At 40.6% G+C, this 19,514-nt stretch overlaps 1 protein-coding gene across 1 annotated transcript; it reads right to left on the reverse strand.

Annotated features, from left to right (window-relative positions):
- Positions 1 to 829: 829 nt before the first annotated feature.
- hacd3 (3-hydroxyacyl-CoA dehydratase 3) lies at positions 830 to 19,514 on the reverse strand. The gene is made up of 11 exons (XM_055661284.1): positions 19,281 to 19,514; positions 18,686 to 18,728; positions 15,747 to 15,820; positions 14,124 to 14,288; positions 13,885 to 13,939; positions 12,558 to 12,668; positions 9,540 to 9,667; positions 8,986 to 9,098; positions 7,894 to 8,000; positions 7,590 to 7,721; positions 830 to 5,304 (listed from the first exon to the last, which is right to left on the reverse strand). The coding sequence occupies exons 1-11, from the start codon at positions 19,383 to 19,385 to the stop codon at positions 5,228 to 5,230; spliced, it is 1,110 nt and encodes a 369-aa protein (XP_055517259.1). The 5' UTR covers positions 19,386 to 19,514; the 3' UTR covers positions 830 to 5,227.

Here is a 19,514-nt window from a genome sequence, read left to right on the forward strand (position 1 = left end):
TTGGTTTATGTAAAATTCAGTTGCCTTAACTGAATTATTTTTAACTGTGGCAGAAACTTTGTTAATGAGAATATTCACTATCAGATTCTGCATCATTTACTAAGATTTTTCACTGAAACAAGAATTGCACCTCATCTTGCAAGGTCATTTTCATAACATGCAAAATGCAAGCAAATATTTCAGCTCATCTAAAACTCTGCTGTCATATTCTTACCAATTCACTCGTTGCTCTGTACTTGCTTGTTTCACTTATCTCATAATCAAATCTCGTGGTGAACTACACTGATCACATATTCAAGTCCCACAAGCCTTGTCCCTATCCACCACTATCTAAAGCAGCCATAATTCCTTCCAAAAACAGTATTTCCCAGTATGGCCTCTGACATGTCCAGAGGTCCAAATCCCAAATTTATTTCACAAACCTCCAACCACAAACCCCCATAAAGAAATTTGTAATTTTTCTCCGATTATCTCCTTCCGCTTTGGGAAGTTTAAGAAGATACTGTTTTAGTATAACTAACATTTTTGTAAGTCAACAAATCATTTGAACAAATGATTGATGGGCTGAGAAGAGGCGTGTGTGAAGCACACACTGGCAAAGATCAGACTGGCTATTAAGAACCTTTTATGTTTAAATGCTGCTTTACACGTTCTATTTTTTATACAACCTACCCTTCGTGTTAATTGTTAAATAACCTGCCCTAAATGAATGAGTCAAGATCACATTAAATGTGTTCACTTACCTTGTTCAGTTTTCTCCCATAATAATTATATTGGTACTTCGTAAAACCAAACAGCTAGAGATAATACAAAGACACTGGAGAAACACTTAACCCCAGGATTTCTTTTACCGCATCTCAATAAGCAATAAAATTATTTTTAATGTATAAAATAGATTTCAGTGCAGTTCAAATAATGTTGTACACGCAGTTATATCTATTTGATTCAATGACGGAAACAAAGCACATAAATAATTCACATATCTGAAGCACATACCATGACTGCTCCCATGTCAGAGTGTAGATTACACTTAATTTAAAACCTAGGTTTAATTAGAGAGAGTGAGTGTGACGAGAGCAGAGAATGTAGGCAGAATGAGAATTAACATAACTAGGTGTTTCATGGTCAGAATGGACTAGATGGGCCAAAGGGCTTGTTTCTGTGCTGTACATCTATAATACAGTAGTAACACGTCAAGTCTCATCTGCTCAGCAATGCTACAGAAATAATCTGCAAGATGACAAATGCCACCTCAAAAAACCACCACCAAAGGCAATAGAGATACAGAATGAATTTCTATGCCAGAGAAAATATGTTGAATTGTTCTCCATGGTCCTTGAGACAAGTTAAAACCCCAAAATCCCTCCTAGACTTTACTTATGTACACATAGCTGATCTAGTTTGTAACAATTATAAACCTTTTGCCAATTTATATAATCCACAACAGAAAGTTAGATACTCATAAATGGAACCAGTGATACATGAGATTTGCAATGTACTAGAGTGGAGGAATGGCAACTAAGTAGGGACTACATTGGAAGCTGCATGATTTGAGCCTCAAGTAGGGCATTTAAACTGCGTTTTGCAAGACAATGTAAATGGAACCATAATTAAAACTGATTTTCAGTTTTTTTGAATTACAATTCCATCTGTGCTCTATCTATCCCACAGGAAAGCCTACTTCCTCCAAATGCTTCACCAACAATAAATATTTTACTAAGCCACATGGTGCTGCAATGAAATTGTCTGCTTTGAAAAGCATGTCTAAGGGCAGATTTTTGTAATGTAAGAAAACTGCAGATTTAACAGCTTGCATATTGTAAATGATCAAATGTCTTTCAGACTATTTCAATTTAGGGGGCTTTACTCAAACATGATCTCCCCTGGCATCTCTTGAGAATTGATTTGCCAGTGTACTGTGCTATAAAGCAGATTAATGTACCATTATTATATTTAATTAGAGATTAATAGGAACCGTCTTTCTAATTAGCTTCATGACAGCAATATTCATAAGCATGAATCTGAGTGGCTGAATGTCAGTGTAAATTTGTATCCAATGTAGAACTGAATTTCTCTGTTGACAGGCGTAATAGAGGGGATGGGAAGTGGGAGGCTGCAGTGAAGCAATCCTGAAACCATGGGGGGAGAGGTGGTTCAGGAGCAGGGTTTGGAAGAATGGAGATTAAAACCACACTCAAAATTAATTTCACAATTCCAGTAAGGCTGAAAAAAGTTATCTGCATAAAGATATCCACTATTCACTGAGATACAATTACTCACACCCTTTATTGATGTGGTGTGGAGGAGGAAAAGGGCACAAAGACACACACAGCTCCTGTTTGCCGTTAAATCCTGAAGTAGCAGATCATTTGACAGTATCAGCTGTTTTACAAAGGAAAAATTATATTTTGTTCTAAGTAATCAATCAATCAATTTTCTCCCTTTAATTTGTGGGTTTGCTCAGAAAGGCATTTGTTAAAGGAAAAATTAAATGCCTGGACAGGAGTATTTTTGTTGGAATGAACATGGAATAGTACTGCAGATGAACATTGGTATAGATGTCTGTGCTGAACATGATGCCAAGTTAAACTAACACCATCTGCCTGCACATATTCCATATCACCTTCATTCTTTGCATGTTCATGTATCTGCCTAAATGCCTCTTAAATGTCACCATCACATCTGATCCACCAGCAACTCACACCGCCCGCTCGCTCGTACTGCCCACTCCCCCTCCCCAGCAGTGCGTTCCAGACACCTACCTCTCTGTGTAAAAAAAAAAATAGGCATCACAAATCTTTAAACGTTTCCCCTCTGATCATAAAGCTCTTCGTCCTAGTTTCTGACATTTCCACCTGGGTAAAGGATTACCTTATTCTATCTATGCCTCTCATAATTTGATGCACATCTATCAGTTCACCCCTCAATCTCTGATGCTCCCGAGAAAACAATTCAAGTTTGTCCAATCTCTCCTTATCAGCTATCATTGTATCATTTTCATCACACGTGCCATGGAGTTAGTATCCAAATGCTTTGCAGAGCATTATAAGATGATGGGACTGAGCATATAATGTGCTAACCACCACAAGCCTTCTGCAAGAGCTGCCTTGTCTTGCTGCTGACTCCATTTACAAGAGATTGATCTGGTGTTTCTCAACAAAGTCTCCAAAGCAAAATTAAGTAACAGCAAAAATCACTGGAGAATTGCATCTGCAAAAAAACAAGCTGGAGTAACTCAGCGGGTCAGGCAGCATCTCTGGAGAAAATAGGTGACGTTTTAGGTCAAGAACCTTCTTCACACAGAGTCAGGGGAAAGGAAAACGAGAGCTATAGACAGTGTCTCAACCTTTCCACTCCACTTACCTATAACCTCACCCCCTATGAACGTATAGTCCTCTGCTTACTCTGCAGCAACCCCGACGCCAGGAAAACCGCCGATGGTAGATGCCGTGGTAGTCTGGCGAGCTGACCTCTACTGGGCCGAGGCCAAGCGCCAGCTCTCGGACACCTCCTCCTACTTACCCTTGGACCAAGACCTCACAGATGAAGCCATCATCTGCGAGGCCATCATTTTGATGACTATCTCCAATTTTATCACTTCCGGCGGTCTGCTCGCCACAGCCTCCAACCTTATTGTCCTTCAGCCCCACCCAGTTTTACCTTCTACCAAAATTCCATAAACACAACTTTCCTGGCAGACCCATTGTTTCTGCCTGCTCCTGCCCCACTGAAATCATTTCCACATAACTCGACTATCCTATCCCCCGTGGTCCAATTCCTGCTGACCTACTTTCAAGATAACTTCAAGTACCCTTGCATCCCCGTTCTCTCTGTCCTGCCCTAGTCATTATACTAGTTTTACCGCCATCCTGGTGAATTTCATTGTCTGCCACTCATTTTCACCTCGTTTACAGCTAACATTGGCCAGTTTCCTTATCATCGTTGCTGTTTTGCATATTTCTCATTCAGTTGTTCTATATCTATATCACCATCTATATCTCTTGTTTCCCTTTCCCATCTCCATCACAGGAGATAGACTATCAATTGGCATGAATTCTAAACCTACTGACTCTCACAGCTACCTTGACTACAGACAACACTTCTTCCCACCCTGCCTCCTACAAAGACTCGATCCCCCACTCCCAATTCCTCCGCCTAGGCCGCATCTGTGCCCAAGATGAGTTGCTCCAGCTTTTTATGTCTATCTTCTGTTTAAACCAGCATCGACAGTTCCTTCCTACACATTAAAGCCTTCTAAAGCTGTCTTCAGAACGACCAAGTTAATGAATTAAAAAAAACACCTGTGACAGCACCACCAGCGCACCAGATTTGTACTTGTAATTGGAGCTCCTGCTAAGATGGGCCCTGTCAAAGCCACTGTGATGATTAAAAATGATTCCGCAGTGGCCACAGAAACTAGAAGTCAGCATCAGAGGTGTGAAACAGTGCAAGGCAAAAAGAAGGGGAATCAAGGAAATTACACAAGCCCGTTTTGAATAATTAAAGAATGCTGTCAAAGTTTGAAAGCATTCAGTCCCAATGGAACTAGAGATGTTGCTGTTAAAGTTATTGGCCAAGGAGACCATGAAGGACTTGGAATGGACTTGAAAAGCATCTTTAAACATTACTATGGATTTGTTCGAACTGAGATATGCTAATCTTAGTGGAGGAAAGCAGTCTGAATACTCAAAAGCCATATTTTATACCAAATGAATAATACCTTGAATGGGAGTCTTGTTATTACTCTTGGGAACTCACTCCAGCTCTAGATTCAACCCAGCAGATCAGTGGGCCTATGCTTGCAAGAGTAGTTTTCTGCCATTAGATAGTAACACGTCACTTTCCTGCAGTGTTCTGTGGTTGGTTTGGCATTCACTTGTTTCTGACAAGCAAGTGTGTTGATTGCTGGATTCTAATCTAAAATGGAAGAATATGGCCAACAATGCACATGAAAAGCAATTTAGGGGTTGTGGAGTTTCCCGTCATCCTGGTATGAAGGAATGCATTTAGTTCTGAAATATCTCCTACACTGGCAGCAAGACAGCAATGCGGTGAGAGTGACTGCACAGAAGGATGGCAGTGAAAGGGCGACTGGTTACTGGAATTTTACTGACACATTGGCATGACCTCTCATTTTCTACAAAATTACATTTTTTATATATAAAGGCAAGGTTACAGTGAATTGAACTGATCAAAATGATACTTTCTCAACTCAGACACAACTCTTCTAGTATATCTTGTGCTTCCTTGGTCGGAGACGCTTGTTACGTTGTTTGTACAAGTGCCGGAAATTAACAAACAAACCTGGAAAACAGGAAAGATTTATCAAATACACCACAGATATTAGATAAACAAGGTGTTACAAGGGTAGCTTTTCTAATATACTGATGAAACCATAGAACTCAATGAAATTTAATCAAGAAAATAAAATGCAAAACCACCCATTGTACGCTCTATATGACAATGGCCACACTTCTAAAACTCTTTCAGTGGGTGTAAAGAGCATAGAAAATTAATTATGCAAATATATCCTTTATCCTCGTATATCGTTGTACGAGATCGATACTGCTTTCTTTTACATGACCAGAGCCTTAATATCTCATCATCATGGGTTCGATACTGCTGCCAATCTTGTCCTTCATAGGAACATGTTGGCCCTGAATTCTCTATCTGACTTTTAAAAGCATACCACCTACATTACCTGCAAATAACCTACCCCAATCAACATTTGAAAGTTCCTGTCTAAACATTGGCCTTGTCCAAATGCACAATTATACTTATGGACTACTCCTATCCTTTTCCATTATAATCGATATTTGAAAAGTTAAAATCCTGTACTATTGGAACCATCTCCCTCCATATTTGCCCCTATTACTCCCAATCAAGAGTGGACAACACTGGACCTTCAATTAGTAAATGAGGCTGGGCAAGTCACTGAACTGTCAGTGGGGAAACACCTTTGGACCAGTGGTATAATACTATTAATTTTTAAATCGTAATGGGAAAAGATAAGATTGGTCCAGGGTGAAAGTTGTGAATTGGGGCAAGGCTAATTTTGAATGCATTAGACAGGAACTTGCAAAGGTTGATTGGGAGAAGCTATTTGTGGGTAAAGGGATATCAGGCAATTGAAATGCTTTTAAAAGTGAAACGGGGAGAATTATTCTAGAGGAGCATGTTCCTGTTAGAGTGAAGGACAAGACTGGTAGGATTAGGGGACATTGGTTGACAAGGTATTGAATTACTGATCAGGGAAAAGGAGGCATACCAGCAGCTGATACCAAGCAAATTCTTTGACTATAAACAATGTAGCAGTACACTTAAGAAGGGAACCAGGAAGGCAAAAATACATGAAATAGCCTTGGAAGATAAGTTAAAGGAGAATGCTAAGCGATTCTCTGTGTACATTAGGAGCAAAAGCTCAACAAGGGAGAGAATAGGTTCTCTTATAAAGATCAATGTGGGCATCGATATATGGAGTTGCGCGAGATGGGCGAGGTCTTAAATGAATACTTCTTGATTTTATTTACCATGGAGAATATCATGACAGCTAAGGAACTTTACAAAGAAAACCGTGGTGTCCTTAAACATATTGGAAAAGGATTTTGACCAAAGTGGTGAAATACTTTTGATATTTCGTAATTATCGGTACACTTGGCACCAATGGTGGCACGCAGCACACTTGACTTTATTGATCAGGCCATTGAGTACAGGAGTTTGGGCATTACGCTACAACTTTACAAGCTGTGGCGAGACTGCATGTGAGAGTATTGTGTATAGTCATGCTCACCTCAATGGAGGAAGGATGTCATTGAGCCAAAAAGGGTGCAGAAAAGTTTCACAAGGATGTTACTGGGACCGGAGGGCTTGAGTTATGAAGAGAGACTGAATGAGCTGGGACATTTTTCCCTGGAGCATAGCATATAATATCGTGAAGGGCATAGATGAGGTGAATGGTCACAATCCTTGTCCCAGGGCATGGAGTCAAAAAGTAGAGGGTATAGATTAAAGATGATCGGACAACAATTTGCAGGGAACCTAAGAGACAACTTTTTCTGAGAATGGTGGGTATGTGGAGCAAGCTACCAGGGGAAGTTGTAGAGACCGGTGCAATTACAGCATTTAAAAGGCATTTAGACAGGTACATGAAAAGTAAATGTTGAGAGAAATATGGGCCAAACACAGGCAAATGGGATTAGCTCAGGTAGGCATCTTCGCTAGCAAGGATGATTTAGGCCGAAAGGCCTGTTTCTGTGCTGTATAACTCTTTGCTTCAATTATCTGATTGAGTCTTCATTAAATTCTCTATAACATGAATGCACTGTGGCCAACACCAGCTTTTTAACCATTCCCTATTACACAGGAACTTAGCATATTATTCTCTAAATTAATCTTACAGACTTTTTACCGGCTGTATGTGGAAGAGAAAAGGGTAAAAAGACATTGGACATAGTCTCCTTGTCTCATGCACAGACTCCATTTACTGTGAAGTTCTGAACTTATTTATCATTCAGATTAATGTATTGACTATTGGACAACCTGAAATATATTAAATAAATAAGGGAATGCAACCAGAGAATAGAACTTACCCAAGAACATGATAATAAGATAAACTTGTAGAAAATAGGTGAAGCTGAATGAGATGTTGAGTGGGTTGGGCAGCTGGGCAGTGAATCTTCCACTTTCCTCAAAGTGCGGAATAGACTGAACCACACAGACCGCTGTGGGAGGCAGGTGGGGAAATGCAAGTGAATCTTCAAACACTAACAAATATGTGAATATAAGAAAGAAAACATCGCCACAAATTTACAAAGTGCACAGGCAGATATATTTAATAGCTCAATCAATATTTTAACAGTAAGATAAAAACCATACAACAATTTAACAACCAACCTTCTGCAATGACTCCCAGTGGATAAAGAGGTATCCAGATGGTGTATCGGATCCACGTCAGAATTTTCCATTCTGTTCCTATACATGATAGCATGTAATAAGGGTACCTGTTTCAATAAAATAATGATTTATACACATTAGACTTTAGAGATACAGTGCAGCAACAGGCCCTTTGGCCCACTGAATCCGCGCTGTCCAACGATCACCCCGTATACTAACCTACACACACCAAGGGAAATTTTACAACTCACTGAAGCTAATTGATCTATAAACCTGTATGTCTTTAGAGTGTGGGAAACTGGAGCACCTGGAGAAAACCCACGTGGTCACAGGGTGAACTTACAAACTTTGTACAGGCAGCGCCCATGGTCAAGATTGAACCTGGGTCTCTGGCTCTGTAGGGCCGCAACTCTATCGGTGCATCAATTCAGCAGCAACAAAACCCATACACAGTACAGCTGAAGTATTGCCAAGACAAATGTATTCCTTCAGTATTTAGTGCCACATTCTTAAATAATGTAACTGCTCCACCATTATGCAGAGCTCAGTACAAAATCCAGGTATCTTGTACATAACCCTACAAGGACTTATTTCACCTATTTAGCACCTAACAGATTTTAAAAATAGCACAGAAGCCATCATGCAGTAAATCAGCTACAGTTGTGCATGCAATTGCTATCGTCTCCTAATTAAATAAAGGCGTCGTGCAACAAACATGACAAGGGCTGCAAGTAATTGGCATTTTCATCACATTGTTAATAGTTCTGTCTTTATTCTCCTAAAAACGGGACTCAACCCTTAATCAAACTACTAGGTCTAACTTCACTGGAACAAGTCAATTGGCATAAAACTGGTTGAATAGCTGACACAAGGATAATGGGCAAAAAACGCAAGAGATTGCAGATGCTTGAATCTGGAACAAACAAAAACTGCTTCAAAAACTCAGCGATACAATACAAAGAACAGATGCCAGCACCTACAAAGTTAGCAGATAATTTTATGGTTTGTCAAAATCTAATAGCAAGTGATCCCCCGAACGTTTTTTTGACCATCAGTTGAATTTGAGAGAAAGAAAGAAAGTTAAATACAAACCTGAACATTTCGATGATGCTCCAAAGATAAAAGACAGCAAACACTGCTGCTTTATTCTGCATTTCAGCTTGACTTCCTAACACCACAAAAAGAATCATGATTCTCCCAAGTACCTGTTCAAACAATTGAACCAAAAAATTAAAATTAGTAAATTCTGATCTGTAAAAGGGGGACTCACACCTGAAAGGATGAAATGGTACGTTTTAAATACCAATTTCTTTTACATTTTCTCTTCTCTTTGTTTTGTACATAATGGCCCTTAAGATTAAGACTCGCTCCCTAACTAAATTACTGTGTCTATCTTCTCTGGATGGAGTGGTCAAATTGACTTCGAAGAAAACAGTCTGTATGTTAAGTATTTTAAAATGTGCAACGTTCAGGTTAATAAATGGGGACAACAAAAGATTTTAAAGGTTCCTCATACACATCCCATGGTCACAGTCACTCAGTAAGAAGCAAAGTCTTGCACAAAAGCATTCTCCTGCTAAAAATGGAGTAGTGATGTCTCATTCTATTCCTGGCCATCCACCCAGCGTCCAATGCCCTCAGCATACCTGGATTATTGCAGGCACCAATGCAGTTTTCACCAATCCCAGCAGCGGATTTATAACCTCCACAATTGCAAGTATCTGACAAAAGTTCATCATGTCACCCACTGCGTGAAATGTATCGAATAGAGAATCTGCAGATGAACGCAAGTAACATAATCAGGATCTGAGGGCAACAGTTAGTCTATCCTGGTGAAATATCTATTTAGTCTAAGGGGGGTGGTGGTGGAGAAGGGGATTGATTCCTAGAAAGTGGCTTGTACCGTGAATTTCTATTACAAAAAGATGCGGCATCTGCACATGCATCAAGATATGGGTTAAAAATGGGGAATTATAGACCAATTAGCCTTACATCGATAGCAGGGAAGATGCTTGAGTCAATTGTTAAATATGTTATAGCAGCACATTTGGAAAGCAGTGACAAGATTGGTCAAAGTCAGCATGGATTTATGAAGGGGAAATTATGCTTGACTAATATTCTGGAAATTTTTGAGGTTGTAACAAGTAGAATGGATAAGGGCGAACCAGTGGATGTGGTGTATCTCGACTTTCATAAAGCCTTTGACAAGGTCCCACACAAGAGATCAGTGCGCAAAATTAGAGCACATGGTATTGGGGGTAGGGTATTAACATGGATAGAGAACTGGTTGGCAGACAGGAAGCAGAGTAGGAGTTACTGGGTCCTTTTCAGAATGGCAGGCAATGACATGTGGGGTGCCGCAAGCCTCGGTGCTGGGACGCAAGTAATTTACAATATATATTAACAATTTAGATAAGGGAAGTAAATGTAACATCTCCAAGTTTGCAAATGAAACAAAGCTGGGTGTGTGTGGGCTGTGATGAGGATGCTATGGGGCTACATGATGTCTTCGATAGGTTGGGTGAGTGGGATGGCAGATGCCGTATAATGTGGATAAACGTGAGGTTATCCACTTTGGTAGCAAGAACAGGAAGGCAGATTATTATCTGAATGGTGTCAGATTAGGAAAAGGGGAGGTGCAGCAAGACCTGGGTGTGCTTGTACATCAGTCACTGAAAGTAAGCATGCAGGTACAGCAGGCAGTGAAGAAAGCTAATTTGGCCTTCATTGCGAGAGGATTTGAGTTTAGGAGCAAGGAGATCCTACTACAGTTGTACAAGGCCCTGGTGAGACCACACCTGGAGTATTGTCTGCAATTTTGGTCTCCTAATTTGAGGAAGGACATTATTGCTATTGAGGGAGTGCAGCATAGGTTCATCGGGTTAATTCCCGGGATGGCGGGACTGACATATTTTGAAAGAATGGATCGACTGGACTTGTATTCACTGGAATTCCTGTTTTGGCCACCAAAGTGAATAACCTCACATTTATCCACATCATACTGCATCTGCCATGGATCTGCCCACTCACCCAACCTCTCCAAGTCACCCTGCATCCTCATAGCATCCTCTTCACAGTTCAACTGCCACCCAGCTTTGTGTCATCTGCAAATTTGCTAATGTTACTTTTAATTCCTTCATCTAAATCATTAATATATATTGTAAACAGCAACAAGCCCCACTGGTCATTGCCTGCCATTCTGAAAGGGACCTGGTAATCCCTATTCTTTGTTTCCTGTCTGTGGAATTCTCTGCCACAGAAGGCAGAGGCGGCCAATTCACTGGATGTTTTCAAGAGAGAGTTAGATTTAGCTCTTAGGGCTAAAGGAATCAAGGTATATGGGGGAAAAAGCAGGAACGGGGTATTGATTTTAGATGACCAGCCATGATCATATTGAAGGGCTCGAAGGGCCGAATGGCCTACTCCTGCACTTATTTTCTATGTTTCTTGCCGTGTTCGCCCTCAATATTGCTTCCTTGGATAATGTGTTGTCTAAAACCCACTTCCACAGCCACATATCTTTCTTTATCAAACGCCTCCAGTTCCAATTCGTTCCACATCAATTCCAAGGCCTTTTGCAATTTAGACCCCCAGGATCACAAGATTATGCAAACAATCAATCATTTCTCTACTCTCCACAATCACTGCCTTGTATTGGCACATGCATGTTCTTGACGTCTCTCTGCAACAAGACAAAATTATCATCTCAAAGACATTGTGGCCTACAGTCCCACTTTTTCTTTGCTGCATTCGGTACCGTAGTGGATGTTCTCATTCCTTTCAGATTGGAGATTGTAAACAAATGTGCTTGCATTCCAATATCTCTCCGATCCTCTTCTGATATTTCTTCCCCTTCACTTTCTTCAAGACTCCATCTCTCCCTCCTCACCTCCAACTATCTGTATTTTAAACATCCCTCTGATCTTCCTGACATCCTTCAGATTAGTCCTCAGTGGATGCCTCAGCTTCCTTCCCCTACATCCACATTTCAATACATTTTCTCCACATAATATCTCCGCATTAGTTCCTGGCCAAGTGCTTTCATCCCAAACTATAGATTCTTTAACTTATCTTCAGTAGTCCCATTCCACCAGGACATCTCCATTTGGCCAATTACCCTCTTATAGATCTATTAATTGACCATCTCCTCCCCTCTCCTGCTCCAATGTGCCCCTTCTGAACTTACAGCACTCCATTCAGTAAACCAAGTAAACAAGGATGGAGCTGTGTTGTCTGGCGAACTGACCACTATCTTCCCGAGAACAGGCATCTACTCTCAGGCACTTTCTCATACTTCCCTTTGGATCACAACTCACAATCAAAAATCAGGTCATGTGACCCAAGCAATCATAGACCCCCAGGTCCTCAAGGGATCTTTCCTCCACAGCCTCCAAGTTAATTGTCCCAGCCCTGCATAGCCTGTTTCTATCCACTACATAAAATCCATATGCAGGATTGTCTGGCAGACCCAATGTTTTAACATACTCTTGTCCCATTTAATTCCTATCTTGACTCAGTCCTTTCTCGTCTGATCTATTCTCCTCCCAGTTACACTCATGACAGACATCTGATTTGCAACACCAATATAAAACACATTATAACAGGATTTCATAGCAAGGCAGTATGGGAACTCTGGATTTGCAAATGATGAAAGAGTCACTTACCCTGGCCAAAAACAAAGAGTCTCACTGACATATTGACAAAGATCCAAGAGAAGCCCAGAAACTGCACCAGGTTATACATAAATAGGTAACCTGTCTTCATCGTGACGTAGGCTGTTGTAAAGCAAATAAAACGTTAAGGCTGCTAAAAAGAAACCAGCCTTTATTATAAACAGTATAACCACCTCAGTTAGGAATATCAAGCACAAAGCAAACAATGCCAACATAGATGACCATATGCAACCACTTGCCCTGTTGAATGCAATCAAGATCAACTAATGAATATTAAATAGACACCAGGAACTGCAGATATTGGAATCTTGGATAGAAAACAAAGTGCTGGAGTAACTCAGTGGGTCAGGTAGAATCACTGGAAGACATGGATAGATGGTGTTTCAGGTCGGGACCCTTCTTCAGACTGAATGTAGTAGATTGCAGGAGAAAGTTGGAAAAGAGGTGGGGTGGGTAAGTTTGGCAAGTAACAGACAGATACAGGTTTGATTGGTGTAAGGGTGAACAAAGGCTGGAGATGAAAATGAGACAAAAAAGCGACAAACGGAGGCAAAAGAGTTTCAGATAAAGAGAAAATTGAGCGAAATGCAGAGCCAGTCGGAAGGGTATAGGTGGTTGGGGAGGGGGAAAGCAAAGAAAGCTGTGGGAGGTTAGTAAGTGAAATGGGTGTGAACCCGGGTGGTGGTGGGTTTGGGGGAAGGGGAAAAAAAGGGAGAGGGGCAGGATTGTTGCCTAAAATTAGAGAATTCAATGGACATACCATTGGGATGTAAGATACCCAAGTGGATGATTATGAAAAGCATGTAGAAACTAGAACTAAATTGCCTAGCCTCAGACAATGATGTAAATCCTAGCATTCTTTACCCCAGAGCACTGAAAATATTCAGACATTTAGTAAATTAAAACTACAATAAATTGTAACCAGGGGGGCATTTAGTCCCTCAAACCTGCTCTGTTATTCTATGAAATCATGGCTGATCCAACATTCCTTAAGTGTACTTTCCTGACCTTTCCCCATATTATCCATTCCTTAGTGATTCAAATCTATCCATCTCAGCATTTAATAAAATCAAGGATTCATCTATCTGGGACAGAGAACAACATCATTCACACCACTTTGAGTGAAGAAATTCTTCCTCGTTTCACTTTTAAATATTTTCATCTTGAGATTGATACTTGGACTGCACAAAATCCAATGTGATCAATTGGGCAGGAACTGGAACCATGGCCACTTATCAAATCCACACTGAATAGTAGAACAGATTCAAGGGGGTGTGTAGCTTTCTCCTGCTCCAATTTCCTATGTTCTTTTACTTACAATTCTTCCGAACCCTTGACTCCAAACTTATTTTATTAATCTCTTCTAATTCCTCCTGTAAAGGGAGAATAAAATTATGTAATTACATAATAGTTGTATTATGTAAATATCTTCCATAATCTTATAATACGTAGAAATTGGGTTAAAAAGAAAAAACAACAAACAAGTCTGTAAAGCACAAAGTTTATCCGGCTGATCATGAAATATGAGAATACACAAAGTTTCCTCGACAAAATTACCTTTTCCCTAAGTTCTGTTTCAGCATCAGACTCATCCAGCCATCGGTCAAAATCAGGAACTAAGAATATTGGTTTCTTTTCCTGTTTTGTCAGTCTGTCCCACCATTTGCTCTCTATTTTCTTCACCGTGATATTTACTTGTCTTTCTGTGGTTTTGAACAGCGGCTATTAAGGCAAACAATTTTAGAGTAAATTTCCTGTAAATAAAGTTACGTGGCTCAAAATTGAACAAAGACATTCTTATCAAAACTCATACGTTTGTACAGAAACAGAGGAGCTCCATAGAAGAAAGCCTGGAGAACCTGAACATCCCCATCGCTGTATGTAAGAATTTCATTCTTCCATCGTCAGTACATCAGACAATTAAACACACTTGCCTTTACTTTCGACTTGAAAATACAACAATTTTTTTTTGGAAGTCAAAACCTGATATCAAATTTTCAGAATCACAAAATAATATTTTTTTTGTAAATTCATTTTCAGGGTCTGGGCATTAAATGCTGGCTATTTCTAATTGCCTTTGTGAAGACAGTAGTGAGCCACTTCTCAAACTACTGCAGTACTTCTGGTGAAGCTGACCTCACCAGTTCTGATGCTTAGTATTTAGAACCAATGACGACTGAGGGCAGGCAATATATTTCCACGCTGAAGATGTTATGTGACTGGGAGGGGAAGCTGCAAGTGGTTAAGTTTGCCTGTGGATGCTGCCATTGTCCTTTTGTGGGTGTCATAATTTGTATGTTTGGGAACTGCTGTCAGAATGGCTGCAGTGCATTTTGTAGATGATGCACAGAGCAGCCAATGAGCTTCGGTGGAGATGAGAATCTATTCATCACTGAAGCTCTGATCTTGTGCTCTTCCGGTTTGTGCGGTTTTTCTATGGTGTGTAACTATGATAATCATTCCAGCATTATGCACACCATGTGAGCAAAACAATTTAATCTTACACTAGTCACATCTCCAAAATTACCATTCTAACAGCCTAAACTGATTCTAATCTTTAGATTAATTGCGGTCTTCTTTATAGACGTATTCAGATTAACTTAGCCTTCAGATGTATGCTGAGAACCAGCCATTGCGAATGAAGATATGTTGTAGGCACGGTTATGTTATAGATTCAATTGTACATATAATTATCGTTTGAAATTAGCAGCAAACCAATATTTATCAAAAAGTGGCTGGAGAGTATGAAATGTTTTGGCCTATAAACTGAAGGACTGAATATATTCAATGTTATACCACTTTATTTCCCACTCCCTACACACTAGGGCAATTGACCTATAATCCCACACGTCTTTGGAATGTGGGAGAAAACCGGAGCACCTAGAGGAAACTCACGCTATCACAGCAAGGGCGTGCAAACTCCACACAGACGGCACCCGGGTTAGGATCGAACCCGGTTCTCTAGTGCTGCAAGGCAGTTCTGTTATCCCACTTTCATATTTGTACGTTTCACTGACTGGATAGCACGCAACCAAAGAGCTTTTCACTGTCCCTTGGCACACGTGACAAACTAAAATAAAGATCCTTTCCAAATTGTGCAAGCCATTAAAAATAATCAACTTTCATTAGGTTACGTGACAGAATTAAAATCAATGCCCGATGTTAAACTACCAGTCTTACCGCAGAATTCACCGCTTCCAGGAATGCCAAGCGGAATTCATAGGCATTATCTCCTTTTGCTCCATGGCCATGTGCTGGAGGTGCAGAAGAAAATTGTTATTAAATGCGTGACATGCAACACGAGATTACACCCAAATTCCTCTCAGAAGCGACACTATTATCTGGAACACAAAAACTCAAGTAAATAGGAGTAGGAGCAAGCTAACAGGCCCTTCAAGCCAGCCCCACCATTTAATATGATCATGGCTAATCTATGCTGGCCTCAACTCCTCTTCTGTGAAATTCTCCACAATGCTCTGTTCCTTCATCGATCAAATATTTATCCAAATCCATTTCTCACGCGTTAGCTTCTACCACACACCCGGGCAGAGAATTCCAAAGATTGACAACCCTCTGCGAGAAGAAATTTCTGCATAGGTCAGATTTAAACAACCACTCTCTTATCTTGTAGTGATATTCTCCTGTTCGAGACTCTCCCATTCATGAAAAAATCTCAAAATTTAGCCTGGTATGTCCTCTTACGTTCCAGATTTCATCATCTGTAGTATATTGTTTCCCAGTAGAGTCTTATGTGTTTGGATAAAGTCACTCCTTCTCCTAAATTCCAAGAAATATAACTGACAATTACAGACTATTCAATCACATTTGGTAGGATAACCCTCACATCCCAGGAATTAGCCAAGTGAATTTCAGACTGAGCCCAATTTACTATGTCTTTCATTGGTAAGCAGATCAAAACCATACATAGTATTTCAGATGAGGCTCTATTCACAAAATTGCAACAAAACCTCATATTGTTTTGAACTATTTGTCAGACACAAACACGATTTTCATTGTATCTGTACCTCATCTTACTTGTGCATATGACAATAAACTTGACCTGCCTGTTAGTTTATTTGTGATTCATCACTAGAACACCCAAATCCCTCCGTGTGCTTCAGTGGTCTTCAGTCTCTTTCCATTTAGATAATGATCTGCTTTTTGATTTTATTTGTCAAACTTTGTGACCTTACACTTCCCCACATTAGAACATATAACAGCACAGGAAAAGGCACTGGTCCACAATGTCTGTGTCGAACATGATGCCAAGTTAAACTAATCTCTGCCTGCATGTGCTGCATATCCCTTCATTTTCCATGTACCCATGTAAAAGCCTCTTTAGTTTAGTTTAGTTGACAGATACAGCACAGAAATACCAGCGGGCATACCATTCAATCATCAGTAACTCTAAAAATGGACTATTGTAGAACTCCATTGGGTCACATTTATTTGGGTTCATTTGGGAAAGGATTGTATTCTTTCGCAGATAGAGCCAATGAACCTCTCATCTTCCTTAACTAAGTGGAATCTATAATATCCACCAATTTGCTTTCCCCAGATCTACATATTCACAAGGCACAATCTTGACTATTAAGAATTTTTTTTAACTTTGTATAAGTACACCTTGTCGGAACAAAAATTATCTACACAAATTGGATGACCAGTGTCTAGACCACTTGACCACTCAAAAAGAGTGGCCTTTCTTTGCACAGCTACATCATGTGATTTAGAAATCACCCTCTACTTGTAAGTATCAATACTTTCAATGGAAATAGTTTGTTGGCATCATCTCCTACTAAATATTTAAACATTTATAAGTATGTGTTTAATGCTTTGAGAACATTATACAACATGTTAATGTTTATTGGGTTGTTTGGTGTTAGACAGGATCTGTGTATTGTTGTAATCACTAGGAAGTCAGCGCTCTTGTCCCTTACAGTTAATGAGAATTTATTAGGTGTTATTGTTAAAAGAAACTCACTGCTGCTATGAAGAGAGCCAAAAACCCAGCTTACTGCAGTTTAGAGAACATATTTTCTTCCTAATCTCATTATAACTCAACTGTTATGATACCTAGGATAAATGTAATTCATCCAGAACAAAACAGAATGTTATTTGAGAGGTCTGTCCATTATACAAAGCTTAAAGATAAACTACAAACCCAATTAAAATTGGCTCAATGCCGAGAATCTACCAGTATTGGATTAGTTTAGGTTAGAGAAACAGCGCGGAATCAGGCCCTTCGGCCCACCAGGTCTGCGCCAACCAGCGATCCCCACACATTAACACCATCCTTACAATTTTTACATTTACCAAGCCAATTAACCTACAGTCTTTGGAGTGTGGGAGGAAACCAAAGATCTCGGAGAGAACCCACGCAGGTCACGGGGAGAATGTACAAACTCCGTACAGACAGCACCCATTGTCAGGATCGAACCCAGGTCTCCAGCGCTGCATTCACTGTAGGCAGCAACTCTACCGCTGCGCCACCATGACGATTGATGCAACTTTTTACTATCATTCCATGTTATGATCTTACGGTTTTAACTTGCACACTGTATACTTTGCTGAATTTAAACACTTGCTTTTGACCAATTGCATGAATTTGGGTTACAAGCTTTTCCCACAGAATTCATGATACTTAAATGAGCGAGATGTATGTCTTTGCACCTGGACTGTGGTAAAGAAACCAAAAACCAGAAACCAAAACTGGTAATTGCAAGAATAGGTATTTCTGAATTTAACTCAAATGCATGGAAATTACAGAAAATTTACACATCTTCCTTTAGAAGATGAACCAATTTTACAAATATTTTCTACAATTGATCCCCGAACCCCCCCTCCCCCTGCCCACATAATACAAACAAGAGAACATTAACACATACTTTTTAAACACACTAAAAATAACAACAAAAAGAGACAAAAGGAGACAGACTGTAGGCGAGCGCAACCCACCTGCATGCCATTAACTCTGATCAGAGCATAACTACATGACGCATAACACTTTTATAGTACCAGAACTTTTAGTTATTATTTCCCATTAATAAAGATTTGTGTAAGGGGATGTATTATCATGAATCGTCAGGGCACAAGAGACCATTAAGCCATTTTAAAATTACCTCTGAAGAAGAGGGTATTTTCAGAGATCGTGACATCAGGTTTCTGTTGACAGAGAAAGCAGTTAAATGGGTGGTATTTACTGCTTACAGTTTCACCAAAACATTCTCCAATTTCATACATTATCCAAGCTAGAGGCTCATCTCTTCCCCTCCCTTACTCACTCTTTGGCACGTATGTTACCTCCCTCATTCTTCTTGATGTTTTCAAGAGATAGTTAGATTTAGCTCTTGGGGCTAAAGGAATCAAGGGATATGGGGGGGGGGGGGTGGAGCAGGAACGGGGTACTGATTTTAGATGATCAGACATGACTGGCTCAAAGGGTCGAATGGCCTACTCCTGCACCTATTTTCTATGTTACTCCGGGGTGCGCGCGTCTCCCCCTCACTCTTCCCAAGTACGCGCACTGCCTCCCCTCAGTCCTCATCAGAGCGCGCCTCCCTCCCTCCTTTCTCCCCTTTCACCAAAGATTATAGAGGAGCTCCTCTCATCTTTGCCTTTCACTCAGCCCCTGAACGCGCCGATACTTCACGTCTCGTGCGCGCGCGCGCGAGAGAGAGAGAGTGGGTGGCCCGTCCCGCACTCGAGCCGCTTCACCTGCACATCGCTCAGGTCCACCCTGAGAAACAGCTCGCCGTGCCTCTGCGCCCAGTACACGTGCGGAGTCAGGCTCTGGCCCTGAGGCTGGCTCGGGGCCTGCATCTCGGCGCGGAGAGGAGATGAGATGAGATGACAAGCGGCCGGACTCCGTATCGGAACCGTCGCCTCGCCGCCGCGCTCCGTCCCCGCTTTACTGGAACAATCTGCACGGCAGACGTGCGCGTCACACGG

Source organism: Leucoraja erinacea, chromosome 33 (assembly GCF_028641065.1).
Source record: "Leucoraja erinacea ecotype New England chromosome 33, Leri_hhj_1, whole genome shotgun sequence".
Classification (NCBI taxonomy): Eukaryota; Metazoa; Chordata; class Chondrichthyes; order Rajiformes; family Rajidae; genus Leucoraja; species Leucoraja erinaceus.

Excerpts from the sequence above, each read along its gene's own strand:
- hacd3 (XM_055661284.1), bottom strand. The coding sequence starts at position 19,385 with ATGCAGGCCCCGAGCCAGCCTCAGGGCCAGAGCCTGACTCCGCACGTG. Across the intron at positions 15,821-18,685 it reads AAATACCCTCTTCTTCAGAG|CACATGGCCATGGAGCAAAA; the intron begins GTAATTTTAAAA and ends CTGCACCTCCAG. Across the intron at positions 13,940-14,123 it reads AAACAGAACTTAGGGAAAAG|GAGGAATTAGAAGAGATTAA; the intron begins GTAATTTTGTCG and ends CTCCCTTTACAG.